Raw genomic sequence first — 14,391 nt, 5'->3', positions numbered from 1 at the left:
TTAGAGCTGGATGGAAGATTTTATTGAAGGTCTTTTAATCTTCCAGAAATATAATACCTGCTTCTGCATGTCAGAGACAGTTCAAAATAGATGGCTAAAATTCACAAACAGCTTTAGCTTTAGTTCTTCTCCCTTAGTCTTTGACATTTTACCTAGTACGTACAGGTTTTTGGTTTTTTTTAACTTTTATCCATGTATTTTCCAACTTGAAATTACTTATCTGTTTTTTTAATGCTTCTGAGATATTTCTGTAGTTTTAAAGTTTATACCACTGCCTCACGTTTTTAATTTCTTGCTTAGCACTCTGTGACATCTGGTTAATAGCCAGATGTTTTCACTTTGCACTGTGGCTGCAATGGAGTTAATTTCTCCATAGCAGCTCATATAATGCAGTGGTATATATTTTTGACCAAAATAATGTTTTGGCTATTGCTAAAATATGCTAAGCATGAAAATATTGAAAATATATAGTTATTCTGTGTGATATTCTCTATTCAAAGAAATCTAACATATGTTTTGAGCTGGATCTCAAATATTCATAGAGGTCTCCAAGTAATAAAATGTTCTGCTGTCTTTTATAGGTCGACAAGAAAAGTGCTGAAATCCCTAACATCACCAGCATTTAAAGGAAATAAATCACTAGAAAACTCTAGTTGGAGCTAGGCTTGAAACTTCACTGAAACTGCACATGTATTGGTCAGAGGAATAGCTGGTAGATGCAGAGGGCCTCTGCTGTTCCTTGCTTTTGTAATGAGTGACCTGCACTGATCTCTGAGATCAGTGACTCACTGATGGTTCTCCTGCTCTTTCCAGAGTCACCAGGCCCTGTTGGTTACTGACATTTTCTGTGCCTCTCATTTGATCCTTTAAAGCATAACGATTGCCTTCACCTTGTGGGCCCAGTCACTAAAACAAACAAAACAAACAAAAAAAATGTGTCCTTTTTTTCAAATCTGGAGGGTTGAGCCTGCCTGGACTCCAGGGTGCCCAGGAAGCAGCTCCTCAGCTGGACTGGAAAGAGAAAATACAACAAAAGGCTTGTGAGGAGAGATCACTCACCAGTTATATCACAGGAAAAACAGACACAGCCTGGGCAAATTAACTTATTAAATCAGAGCAGGGTAATGAGGAATAAACCCAAACCTCCATCAGAGAAGCCAAACTGTATCCCCTCTGCTACCAAAACATGGCCACACAAAGCCAATGCAGCACAGGATTAAAACTGTACACTGTATTTCCAATTTCTTCATGTACACGCTTAGTAAATATATTTTTTCACAGAGTGCTTATTTGCCTAAGCAGGTTGCTGGTTTGCAAGCCAAATTGTGTGTACAGTTATTTCTGTTTCTTTTTGGTTAAACAAAATTAACAGTTCTGGCTAATGGTTTGGGTCTGGCTGCAAAATACAAGTGAGAACATTTAATGGCTGAGGAATGGCATTTGGGTGGAAGACAGATTACAGTTCCTTCTCTGGAGTGAGCCATTTAATCCTCCTTTAGTGGGAGCCTACATATATCTTAAAGATGTCACGTTTGGCCTTAGTTAAAATGGTTTTGCCATCAGCTGGATTCTAATTAAAATTAATTCTTCCTGCAAGTAGAATGTCATTGTCTGCGGGAGAAACAATTGCCTGTGTTAATTTCAAATGGTCAGTTCACTTTTGTTTTTTTCCAAGCTGCTGTCCTGCTGCTATAAAATATCACTTCTTAGAGACTAAAAAATAGTAATTTGAATGAAGAGTAGTTTAAAAACATGCCAGTTAAGGCTGTGTAGCTGTGCCTGTGAAATGTCTTACATCCAATTACAAATGCTGAGAGCAATCCCTTCAGTTAATAACTCCAGCAGAATCCTGGGACAGGTGAAGGATGCAGTTCAGTGGGACTCTGGAAGCCCTGATTAATTCAGAGCTGGCAGGAGCTCTGCTGATCACAGCCCTGACCATTCCTGGATTGGGTTTGAGGCTGCTCAGTTTTGTGTTCCTTGCACAAACACGAGCGGCATTGAAACGCCTGGTGCTGGGGAGGGCGCTCTGTCCATCTGTCTGTCTTGGATCCAGGTGCCAGCTGACAATGGGAGGTGCAGAGTGAGACAGCTGGTCTAAACAAACCTGTTCAGGAACAAGCAAAGGCTTTTACTGCCTGGAGAAACTCAGCTATTCAAGTGGCATATACTCCATTTTCTCATAAATCATCTTAAAATCATCCTTTCTATGTTCCTTTAAATATTCCTTTATAACCCATGGTAGTTATTATACAGAAGAACTCTCCTAGTTGACATGGACAAAGCATTTATTTGACACTCTAATCTATGATCCTAACAGGGAAGGAATTTTTTTTCCAGGAAGGCAGGTAAATACTGATGAGATGGCCACATTCTGTAGAAAGGCTGTTTGAGCCCTGTGGTCAAAGTTGAAGCTCTTTTTCATTAAAACATACTTTTGTGTCCCTTTCAGTCCTTTCCTAAAACACACCTTCCACTTCAGGGTTTTTTTGGTGTACAGAGTTCAGAAACAAAGCAGCTGTCATGAGAGTTAAGGTGTTTGTTCATTTGGTGATTTGATAGGGAGTGTTGGTTTGAAGGATTTTTAAGTCTCAGGTTACACACAGACCACCAAATCGTTCTGTTTGTAGCAAAATGTGTTGTAGATATGTACACCCCAGCTCCTTATCAACAAATTGTTTCTGGAAGATGTTTCTGGAAGTCTGTTTCTCTCAGATACAGTGGAATGGGGCTACTACCATCAACAGGCATCAAATTAGTGAATAAATTTTAATGTTTAGGTATCAGGCATCAATTAGATCACTGTAGAAAGAGGATTTTTTTTTTTTTTAATTTTAGGTATCACGTGAGGATGAGAATGTTCTTACACATCCTCAGCACTAGTAGCAGATGTGTGGTCAGGAAATCAGTGGAGTTTTCTCATTGCTGTTTCTCACCAATCTATGTGTGGGTTTTTTTTGTGTTAGCTGAGATTGCACAGCACTCAGTAGCTGCCTCACACCTTTGCTCATACTGAATGTAATCCTCCTGTTAGGGGATGGGTGTTTTCAGCTCATACTGAGAAAGTTGAGATATTTTTTGTCATATAGGCAGTTGAGATTCAGTTTTTTGTTTGAAGTACTTACCAGCTTTGGGTTTTGTAGGAAATTTTTTTTTGTATGGCCATAATTTTTAGTGCTTAGCCTACATGCACAAATATTCTACATGTATGAAACAGCTCCATTTTAACAAAGAAGTATTTTTATATTGAAATGCTGTATGCTGTTTTTAAGTCTTTTCAAATAGTATTTGTGATCTGTTTTGAAATTAGGGAGACAGTCAGCAATGTTTGTTGTAATGCATGTCTTCACCTTGACCCTTGGTTGGACTGGAAGAACTGCCAAACTGATCTGCCTGACAGAGGCAAGTCAGGAAAGAACAATGTGAAGCATTTGTTGGCTACTGTGGTCATAGTTGTTCACTAACATGGATCACAAACAAACTCAAATCTGTGGTTCTCCTTTTTTTAGTAGAATTCCAATACTCATAAGTTAATAGAGTTTCATATTAAGATGAAAAGGTAATAAATGGTTTTGTTATTTGTCTTCAGCCACTTTACTTCATCAATTAACTGATTGATGGTTAGAATCCTTCTAATGGTTAAAAAGGAGAGTTTAGGAGTAAGATGCTTGGATTCCATTCATATATCTGCTAGGAACTACATGATCCTAGCAACGTGGACAAAATTCCATTCCCCTCATCAGAGCTTTTATTCCAATATATGGTTCTGGATTTCTTTTAGCTAAAGCATGTTTATGTCCATAGGTATATAAAATCTTTTGGGGCTTTGTTCTAATGCTTTTCAGTTTTGCTTACTGCCCACTGAACAAAAGCAGAGTAATTAGTTCATTAATTAAGCCAGTATGTGAAGTACCCTCAGGGAAACAATTCAATAAGCAGATTACATTCTCAGGCACATGGTGTGGCTCTTGGGGACAGTCCTGGGCAGGGCCAGGAGTTGGACTCCATGATCCTTGTGAGTCCCTTCCAACTCAGTTTATTCTGTGATTCTGTGTATTCAGATTGTTTATGAGAAGACTTTCTTGTGTTGGTAGCCTGGTCCTGCTGAGAAATTTGTGATAATTCATTTTATTCTTGCTAATAAACTAACAGAGGCTGTTTAATGGGCAAAATGTGAAAATATATGTTTGTTTTATAGAATCACTAAGATTGGAAAAGAACTTTAAGATAGAGTCTGACTGTTTCCTTACACCCCTGCTCAGCACACCAAAAGAAACCACTGCACAAGTGGGTTCTGTTTGAAGGGGATTTTTCTTTATCTTCAAATATCCCTTTCAAGTATTGCAGAAAAATATCAGTGTTAGAACTGCTTTTAGTATAAATGAATAATTTACAACTATATTAAGGAGTTAAATGGGGACATTATGAAATTCTTTATACCTATAAAGCAGCAATATTTTTCAAAATCATAGAAGTCCACAGAGAAGAACCTAGTTGAGAAGAGGCGTAGATCAAGGAATTTTTGTAATGCAATTGGAAAAACCATTAGTAGGTGTTGAAAAGCTGGGGGCTCTCTATGCAGAGGAGCTGGAAGCTGGGCAGAATCATGGCTGGCTGTGTTTGAATTCAGTTTGGTTTTTCATTGTTTCTCATTCTGGAGACTCTAAATATGAATTCCAGGCTTACAGTTTACTGCCAGTTGTCAGCATACAGATTTCTGTCTCAGGATTGCCTGAGAAAGCTAAACTTTTTCCTGCACGCCTTGTTTCTTTCTGGTTCTGTGTCTAGTAAAGAAATTTTGGTTTATGCAGGTTATGTGATCAGCCTTACCCATGCTGCTTTAGCTTCTGCTTGTGCCCTTCATTTTTGTAAGGAACAGCCAGGACACTTCAAACCTTTGTTCCATTAGATTCAGGCCACAGAGACAGTCTTTGTTTCAATCTCAGCTGAGTATTTACAAAATATTTCTGGAATTAGAACAGCTGCTTCCATGTTGTATATGTTTTCACTCCTTCTGCTGTTTGCATGACAAGTCTGGACACACTGCAGCTTTGCTCTTGCTGGTTTTTTATTTATATTTTGTTTTCCTATCTCATTATGGCAACTACAGCATATTTTATATATACATGGAATTATTCACTCTGGAGATTGAATCAACTGATGTAGATTGAGAGAGGAAAAAAAGAAAAATTCACTGGGTTTATTTATAATTCTCTTCCATTAGTTTCTTCTTTCCTTGTTCATGGCCTCTGGAACATTTGCATAATGCCTTGATTTGCTGACTGTTTTTTCTTGTTTGCATCTTCTACCATTTCATCTAAGAAATTTTATTTGTATAAACTTAAGAGTTCTCTGGTTCTTTATCTATACTACTAATTATTTATCTATAGAGACACTTGTTTTCTGGTTGGTTTTTTTTTTACTTTTATTATTTAGAATTTTAGTAAATGAATTCCCCATTTGTTTTAAAAAAGAAATCAGCTGATTACTGGCTATTCATTGGTATCTCAGAAGAGTGTTTTGTATACAGCTGTTGTGTGGCTTTCTAGTTAACAGGTTGAAAACTTATCCTATTTAAGAGGTTGAAGGCATTCTGAACAGCAACAGGGAATGATTTGGAAGTGCAGGCCTTCAAAATGTGGAGTTACATGTCAGGGTTAGGTTGAACCAAAGAACTATTTTGAACTCTAATTATTTTTGAATCCACACTAAAAAAGAAAATTATGTTTCTGGTTGTTGACTTACAATACCAGAAGTGGAAGAAGATCTAATCCGAAGAGATTGTCAAAAGACTTACCCTTAAATAAGATGGATAATGAAGCCTGTACTGGAAAAAATAATCCTAAAATTTTCAGAACAATTAAATATGGAAAAGGGAAAAATAAATTGTTTATTAATTGCAAAATCATGAGAACTTCGACAAAGTTTGTAGCATTCACAATAATGTGAATGAATTTAGACACACATGTTTCTGAGAGTTCATTTTTTAAATTTTGATTTTTTTCTCCTTTATTTTCTTTGTTTGTATAAGTCTCATACTAGTTTTATAAAATAGAGGGGAAAAACTTCCCCTAAGGGATCATGCAGCACATCATGTTTTGATAACATCTTTCTTTCTACTGTAGCATGAATTTTCTCCCCATTTGTTCTTTCAGTGTTAGGAACTGTTACCTGCATTGCTTTTGTACATAGTTACCTTCTTTTTGGTGTTTGCTCTTTAGGTAATGATTCTGACGTTGACCTTGACAGGAAGGAAGATGAGCGAGAAAAAACTCCCAAGAGGCCCAGAGCTCAGAAAACAGAGAAAACAGCATCAACTAAGGAGACTGAGCAGGTTTCAGGAGCTAAAAATCCTATTATAAGTGTGGTTTTGACAGCCCATGAAACTATTCCAGGTAATCAAAATCACCAATTATATAATTTTTTTAAGTTATGCTGACACTGTATGAAACATTCACTGGTCTAAGACAAAATTACTTAGAATATTTAGTGTATGAAAAATATTTAGCATTATTTGATTATCTTGATAGAGTGTCCACATGTGGCAGCTATGTAATTGTAGAACTTCAGTCACATTTCTACATAGGTACAAGAAATGCTGGACCTGGCTGTAGTTAACCTCAGTTACTGCATTAACATCAGCTATGTTTAGTCTGTGAATAGTTTTAAAGAAGAAAATGCTAAAACACTGACCAGAGAACAGAAAAGTGCATATATATTTGAAAATCAAATTCTACGTTATGATTAGAGGATTCAAACAATTTAAACTTAGATTTGCATTTGAGTGTTTATATAAACCATTACCTTGTTATAAGCCATTAACCATTCTGACTGTCAGAATCCCTTTTTTATAATTCTGTGCATTATTTTCAGCTTTGTAGCTTTATTTTCTCCTTTTCATTGTTTCTAACCTTTCTGAGCATTTGTTTTGCTTATAACTATCAGAACAACTTTAAGGTCTTCATTTTGTTGTGGTGGGCTGGAAGCTAGCAGGATTCTCTGTGTTTTTAATATCTTTTGATACTGATATCTGTGATATGCTGGTTCAGGGACTCATGGAGGTGTAAGTAAATTAACACCTTCAGGTGTTAATTTATGGATAGAGACAAACCTCCCTTCCTCAGGAATTTTGGAAAGAGCCATAAGTGGAGATTCCCCTCTCCTGGTGCTAAATTTTATGCACTTTGTAAGAATTTTTATCTTAGACGTTTACATTTCTGGCAAGGACTACAAGAATTTCCAAGAGGGCAAGGAAAGACATGGTGGATAATGCAATCAAAGATCCATTTCCTCACAAAACTGCCCTAAAAAGGCAAATTAAATAATAGTAAATATAGATAATGAAACAAATGTATGAAGCATGTGATGCAGGATAAGAATGTAAATCTAGTGGATGTTGTTGCCTTAATTACTACCTAGTAAAATTTTTCTTTGTAAAACCAAAATTTTGGGCTTTCTTGCACATATGCTTTTTGAGATACTCAAAATAGTAAAATAACTTAAACTTTGGAGGAACTTGGGCATAGTATGTCAAATATTTAGAAGGCTTTAATGAACCAAAGGGATTTAGGGTCAAGTATGAAGCTGCAGCAGTTTTTTAAGATCCTCTCATCTCTTTGACTGATAATTAATAATCTTGTTACATTCAAGTTCCCAGCTAAATTATGTGTAGTAAAAAAGTCAGTACTCTTCAAAAAGTTATAAATTGCCACCCAACTTTTCAGAATTTGGAAATTCTAGAAGAAACTGTATAAGTGATTAAAGATTCAATAGAAAAATATTTAATGCAAATATAATATAATTTATTTTTCATTGATTTTCCTTCTATTTTTTTCCCATTAATTTTCACAATCTAACTATATCTTAATGTCACCAGCAATTCTTAGACAGTTCCCCTTGCTCAGTAATACTTAAATGTCTGGAGATTTTAATAAAGGTCTTTCACATTCTTTTTCATAGTAATTTTTCTGGAGATTTATCTTGTGCTGAAGAGATAAGTTACTGCTGTAGACTGCTATTAAAAAATACAAATAGTTCTCCCTTCTCTTCTACTTCCTTTGTACTAGACCATCTGTGAAATTAAGTTGAAAATAAAGTTTGAAGTTCCTTAAACACTATCTAAACTTAATCCTTTCTCTGCAAGCATTAACAATCTGTACCCATCTGTTACCTAGTTTTGAGGGTTCATGGAAATATCCCTTTTTGTGTCCACTACAGTAAAATTCTGTTCATTACAGTAAAATTCTATTCTGACAAATAGAAAAATAGAGAAGCCCTTAAAAATTAGCTGTATTTTATCCCCAGTACTAAGAAACTACTTAGACTGTATTTTTCTCCTCCTAAATAAATGATTATTTTAGAACTATTGCATTGACACTTTGCTGTAACTTTGCTAAGCACTAATGAGGTTTGGGACAATGCTTTGTATCATTTAGATTATGACTAAATGGATGTTTTCAAAATCCCTTTGAACAAAGAGGATCAGTCAGTTTTTTACTTCCCAGAGAGGACATTTGGGCAACTTTGATTTTCCCTGGTGTTCCTCTTCTGTAATGTTTTCTTAGGAGGCATCTGAAAGGTAATAGATTTACAGCTGTAGAAATCTGAGAGCTGGCATTAACTCACAGAGTAAATACAATTTGAATAAAAGTTGTAGTTTCTTTTTTTAGTGCAGGCCTTGAAGTTCCTTGATAGGCTGGAGAGCTGAGCATGGGCAAAGCTCCTGCAGGGCAAGGCCAAGCACAGGGTCTTGCCCCTGGACATGGAGGGATAGGATAAGGGGAAACAGCTTCAAACTGAAAAAGGGCAGTTTTAGATTAGGTTGTAGGAAGAATTTCTTCACTGTGAGGTTGGTGAGGCCTGGAAAAGTTTGCTCAGAGAATTTGTGGCTGCCCCAGCCCTGGAAGTGTTCAAGGCCATGAATGGGGCATTGAGCAGTCTGGTCTAGTGGAAGGTGTCTCTGCTCACAGCAGGCAGGTTGGAATTTGGTGACCTTTGAGGTCCCTTCCTACCCAAACCTCCCCATGATTTTATAACTGGAGGGATGTGGAGACCTTCAGGAGAAGGAGTGCTGAGTTCCTGAGCACACCAAGGCATCAGATCAAACACGGGACAGTTTTTTGTAAGCGTCACAATTAAGAGAGGGAATAACTACAATTATATGCACTTCTGAAAATTGTTTTGAATGGCAGACATTTTTTTAGTCTGTTTTTAAGAACAAGTGAATAAATTTGTCCAAATATTCCATCTTCTGGGGTTTTAATGTCTTTTGTTTCCCATGTTTAAATTCTGTAAATTATCAAGGTGTCAAAAACCAATTTATTATTCTTGCTCAGTTAGTTTGATTCAGGAGAGATGTGAACATTTAAATTACTGTTTTATGTAAATTCTGTAATATTTTAAAGACAGCTTGTTACTAGATTAGTTTTAAGTTCCTATGAAGATGGTCAGTGGTAGATTATTGTTTTGTTTATTGGTTTTCAAGAAAAACAAAAACAGCATGAAGTATTCGGTTTCTTGAGAATAATTATTTTTTGTTTTCTAAAGGAGTTGGATTTTTTTTTCAACTACAAATTCTTAATACAGCACTGAGAAGGCTTTTCTCTCCCTGATTTCCACTGTCCATAAAAGTCCACCTGAGTTCTCATGCCACTGTGTGAAGGATTCTGTCTGTAATCTATGAACACTTAGATCCTTCTTCCATCAAAATTTTTGGGCAGTGGGGAAGAAATGGAAGAATATAATTTTACTTACTATTTTGGGACTGACTTAGTTTAACTAGTGGCAGTCTTTTTTGTGTACAATAATTTCTGTTCTGTAGCTCATGGAATGATGGTTGTAGGTTTATGACACATCTGAATGGATTTACTATCAGACAAAATGATCCTCCTGGGGAAAGGAGGAGGACTGGGACTGCCCCTTCTCAAAGTATCCTGGTCAGTAAATACAGACTGCTGTCCCAAGCAGGTGCTGTTCTCCAGCTCCAGCTTTCTGTCCTTTGAACCATTGTGCCTGTTGATTCATTTCTGTAGTGAAACACACTAGAAAATTAATAATGTATTTGCAGAAGGAGAGATTTTAGGCAGATCCCCTCTCTAACCCTATTCATGTACTCCTGTGCTGGTACTTTTCAGGCATCACCAACATGTAGGTGAATGGAGGGCCAGGGAAAAGATGCTATTCTTATGCTGACTTACAGCAAATATTGAATTAGGCAAGGTTAGGAAAATGAAGCCTTTCACCTCTGAATGTGAGCAGGTGTTCATGTTGTTTGGGTTTACAGATGGATTTAGCTCAGCCAGTCTAATGTCCAGCCCTGGTGAAAGGAGGAATGTTCATCCTCCCACACATGGGTCTGCATTTCGATTTTGGTCTAAATTTAAATGGGTTCTTCTCAGGGTGTTAAATGGTCCTTTTGCCTTTTTTTTTAGCTTTATTTTGAGGGTTAGAGGTAGCTTTGTATGGAGAGCTTTGGCATTATGGGTAGGGTTGGTTTCTGATGACTTTGAGAACTGTATTTCTATGGATCACACACATTTGGAGCACATTTCACAAGATATTGTGGAAGCTGGAAAAACACATTGCTTCAAAAGAGATTGAAAGAAACAAATATTCACTTCATATCCATAGCTTATTTTATTTTATTATTCATTATTCATTATTTTAACTGTACAGACCAGAGTTATGGTCTGTACAGTTGAAATCTATTATGTACACCTACATTATGAAGATTTTTTTTATATTTTAACTTCAGTTAAAGTTCTTTTTTAAAACAAGAAAAGTTGGTCTAAAGGCAGAATGCAGCATCTCTATAGGAAAGAAAAAAGACACTTATTGTGTAAAGTCTCATGGATTCTGACAGTTTTTTGCATTAGATTAGTTCTGACAGGTGTTTGCATTGGATTATCATATTTAATATGTATCAATTAATTTGTCTAAATCCTATCTTGAATGCATTTATATTTTCAGTTTCTGTGACATTATGCAGTAATTGTTCCATAACTTAATTAAATGTGGGGTGAAAGTACATATTCCTTCAGTTTAAGTCTGCACTGAACTTTTATTTTTTGTGGGTTGCAAGATAATGATTATTCACACTTTTTTTTCTGCAGTATTGCTAATTACAAAGGTTTTTCTGATATTTCACTTTCGGTTACCTCTTTTCCAAGCCGAAGGTCTCCCCCTTTCCAAACAAAATACTTTGGATTTTTTCTTTGTTACTGTTTTCTGAAGTTCTTCTTTATCCTTGTTTTGTGATCCATACTTGAAGCTTTAGGACATTTACAGAATTTAGTTGAATTAACAGGAATTAGGTTGATGTTTTTTCCTGGTTTATTTCTGATCCATTCCTAATAATTCCATTCCCTTTTAGACTGTTGATAAGTATTGGAGAACTCTGTAGTGAAGGACAGGCTGCTTTTTCAAGGGACAGACTGTAAGACACTGGAGGCCATCTCTGAGTTTGAGGCAGAGATGAGGCTCACTGGGTAATGCTTATCTGTAGCAGCTGCTGTCAGAATGACATGAAGAACTCAAATCTTATTCTTCTGAAGGCGGATTTACTTAGGTGATATTGACTGGAAAGAGGAAAGCAAAAGGCATAAATAAAGTCTAGTAAACTAAAGTTGATTCTGCCTTTAAAACAGAGATGTGATTGTGCTGGAGGAAGGATTTTTGCAAAAGAACTTATCAGTACAGTAAACTTCTTTTTTTTTACCCTGATATTTATATGCTTTGACTTCTTGAAATGATTGCCTAGAGAAGCAGGAAAACCTTTTTCTTCCTTATTGGCATTTGATGTTTTTAATAAAAAATAAGACCTTGCATGTGTTTGCCTTGTTCTTAGGCATTTCCCTCACCTGAATACTGAGGGCATTCTTTTGGGATTTGGGACATGTGGTGGCTAGGCTGGGCAGAGCCTAGAAACCAATTTTCTCACTTCCTGGGCATGTGCTGTGGTCATTAGTTTGTGATCTAGTGGTGATTGCAGTGGCTGCTGGTCTGTTGGCACCCTCATCCCAAGTGGATGGAGGCATCTAATCATTATTAATGCTCCCTGTCTTCCAAGGGTGGGAAGTAGCAACCTCCCACTAGGGGCCATGATTGCCTTTTGTGAGCAGGTACTTCATCAGCATGACTGCAAATCTGAATCTCCCTCTTCAAGTTTTTTAAGACATTTGTCTTTCTGTGAAATGCATAGGTAATTTAGAGGCAGTAACATGAGGATAACCTTGGAGAATTCTGCTCACTCAAAGTATGCAAAATACTGGTGAGTTAGTATTTATCTAGTGAGTATATATTCACTTCACCCAATTTAGGTGATTAAATTTTTATAGTGGTAGTATGAAAGTCTATTAAACAGTTTGGCAGTCCTTTTAGAAAATGCTCAAACATCCTGAAATGCAGAAGAGCACAGAGGAGAGTTAGTGTGGAGCATTTAATGAGAATCTTTGTCTCACAGTCAAGAAATGGGAGGCCTAGAAGAGGCAATCATGCATATAAAGCAGTTTAAGACCTATTTTCTTTTAACTGAGTCACTCTAAATATAGAAGTTGCTTCTATTTTAAGTATTGAAGTACCAGAATACTTTTCTGGTGTCTGATGTCTATTCTGTTACCTTTGTACTGAACTCACAGACTGAGCCATGGCTCCTGTGCTGTAATGACCAGGTCCCATCTCACTGGGACAGTGCAATTTGGGAGATGCAATCCTGTGGACAACCTGACATTTTTGGGAAAGGGAGGAACAGGAAGAATAGAAGCTGTAATGTTCTGGTAACATTTAGGGTAAAATCTTGGAAGACCAGTTGTTAAACCTGCAGAATGTTTAGTACAGAACTGAAAGCATTATTAAAAAAAAAAGTACTCCAGAAAAGCTGGTTTTAAATACAACTAGTTTAGTGAGCAACAGAGCTATTACAGTTTAGTTATTCTGTTTAGTTACAGAGTTGCCTGATGTCCAGTCTGGTAGGAAAAGCTACAATAGCTTTAGGTGCTCCCATATGGCCTCTTCTCAAAATATCTCAATTTCCCACTTAAAATCACTCTGAAGGACCCACAGAATCTCTGTTTTTCTCCTTGTTGTCTACAGCATTTCTTTCCTCCATGTCCTCCTAGATTCCTCACTAAGTCTTTCACACCTCTTGTGTGAAACCACACTGTGATTTCAGAGACTTTTTGTTAGTACTGCCTATATTTTATAAATAATATCTTCAGGACTCTGGGCTAAATGCATTCAGTATAGCTCCCTTCTGCTCCCAGTGGAGATTGAGAAGTGCACATGGAACACAGAATCAGAATATCCTGAGTTGTAAAGGCTCCACAGAGACTGAATCCATCTCCTGGCCAGCACAGGACAGCCCCAATAATCACACCATGTGCCTGAGAGCATTGTCCAAACACTTTCTGGGCTCTGTCAGGCTTTGAGCTGTGACCACTGCCCTGGGAAGCCTTTTCCAAACATATTATTTTTATTCTGAGGGATGGCAACATGCCCCAAAATATAAGGAGTTTAAGGAAAAGCTGTACATAGTTTTAAAAATAGAGTAAATTGTCTTTAGACTAAACTTTTCCCCAGCCTTATTTGTGGAACTGATTGAACAGCTAGGCATAATTTTTCAAAGGCTGTGGTATGAAGCAGAAACAGAAAAATTCTAATTTTATTTAGAAGATTTACAATCTTTTGAAGGTGGAAATATTTGGATGTAGGATCTCCTTGTAGCAGGCATCGAGCACTATAAATAAGGCTCTGAGCTATCAGTCCTGGCAAGTTATTTAAGCAGAACTGTGGTGTAAGTACTGATGGATTCTGGAAGTGTATCCATCATAAACAACAGAAACTAAAACAGTCAAACTAATGATTACAGAGTTTATTGTTTAATTTACACTTTTATATTATAGCAATGCATGTTTCTAGTGTGAAATTTTTGATGAGCATTCCTTTCATTCTTCCTTTAGGAGCCAGAAAAATTGTTCCTCTTGAGGCTTCTTCTCATGAAAGTGAACCCAAAACTCCAGACACAACAGTGCAAGACCCATCACAACGAAAAGGATATCAAGAATATGCCATTCAGCAAACTCCATATGAGCAGGCAATGAAAACAAGCAGGTAATTTTGAAGTACTTATATTTGTGTTCATGCAAAATAAGAATGAAGTGTTTCCCCATCCATTTTTATGAAACTGGAGTATTGTTCTGAGACCTTTAAGTAAAGGAGGAGCTGAAAATTAACTGTGAATAAGCTGTATAATTTAAAATGTCTTTGGGGAATACATTTTTTTAAAAACTAAGCATTTCTGTCCATTATGAATATCTAGGGAAACACATTATGTTATGAATGTCTAATTTCAACACATTAGGTTACCAAGGTTCACTGCTGTAAATATAACTTTTT

General features: G+C 36.6%; 1 protein-coding gene across 1 annotated transcript in view; it reads left to right on the top strand.

Moving 5' to 3' along the window:
• Positions 1–14,391, top strand: part of ZFAT (zinc finger and AT-hook domain containing) — an 86,151-nt gene that overhangs the window by 27,597 nt on the left and 44,163 nt on the right. The window contains 2 exon segments of the mRNA XM_058808897.1: positions 6,222–6,395; positions 13,956–14,106. Of these exon segments, the coding sequence (XP_058664880.1) occupies positions 6,222–6,395; positions 13,956–14,106 (325 nt within the window).

Source organism: Ammospiza caudacuta, chromosome 1 (genome assembly GCF_027887145.1).
Source record: "Ammospiza caudacuta isolate bAmmCau1 chromosome 1, bAmmCau1.pri, whole genome shotgun sequence".
NCBI lineage: Eukaryota > Metazoa > Chordata > Aves > Passeriformes > Passerellidae > Ammospiza > Ammospiza caudacuta.
The sequence above is the reverse complement of the archived record's forward strand: the minus strand, read 5'-3'. Positions and strand labels throughout refer to the sequence as shown.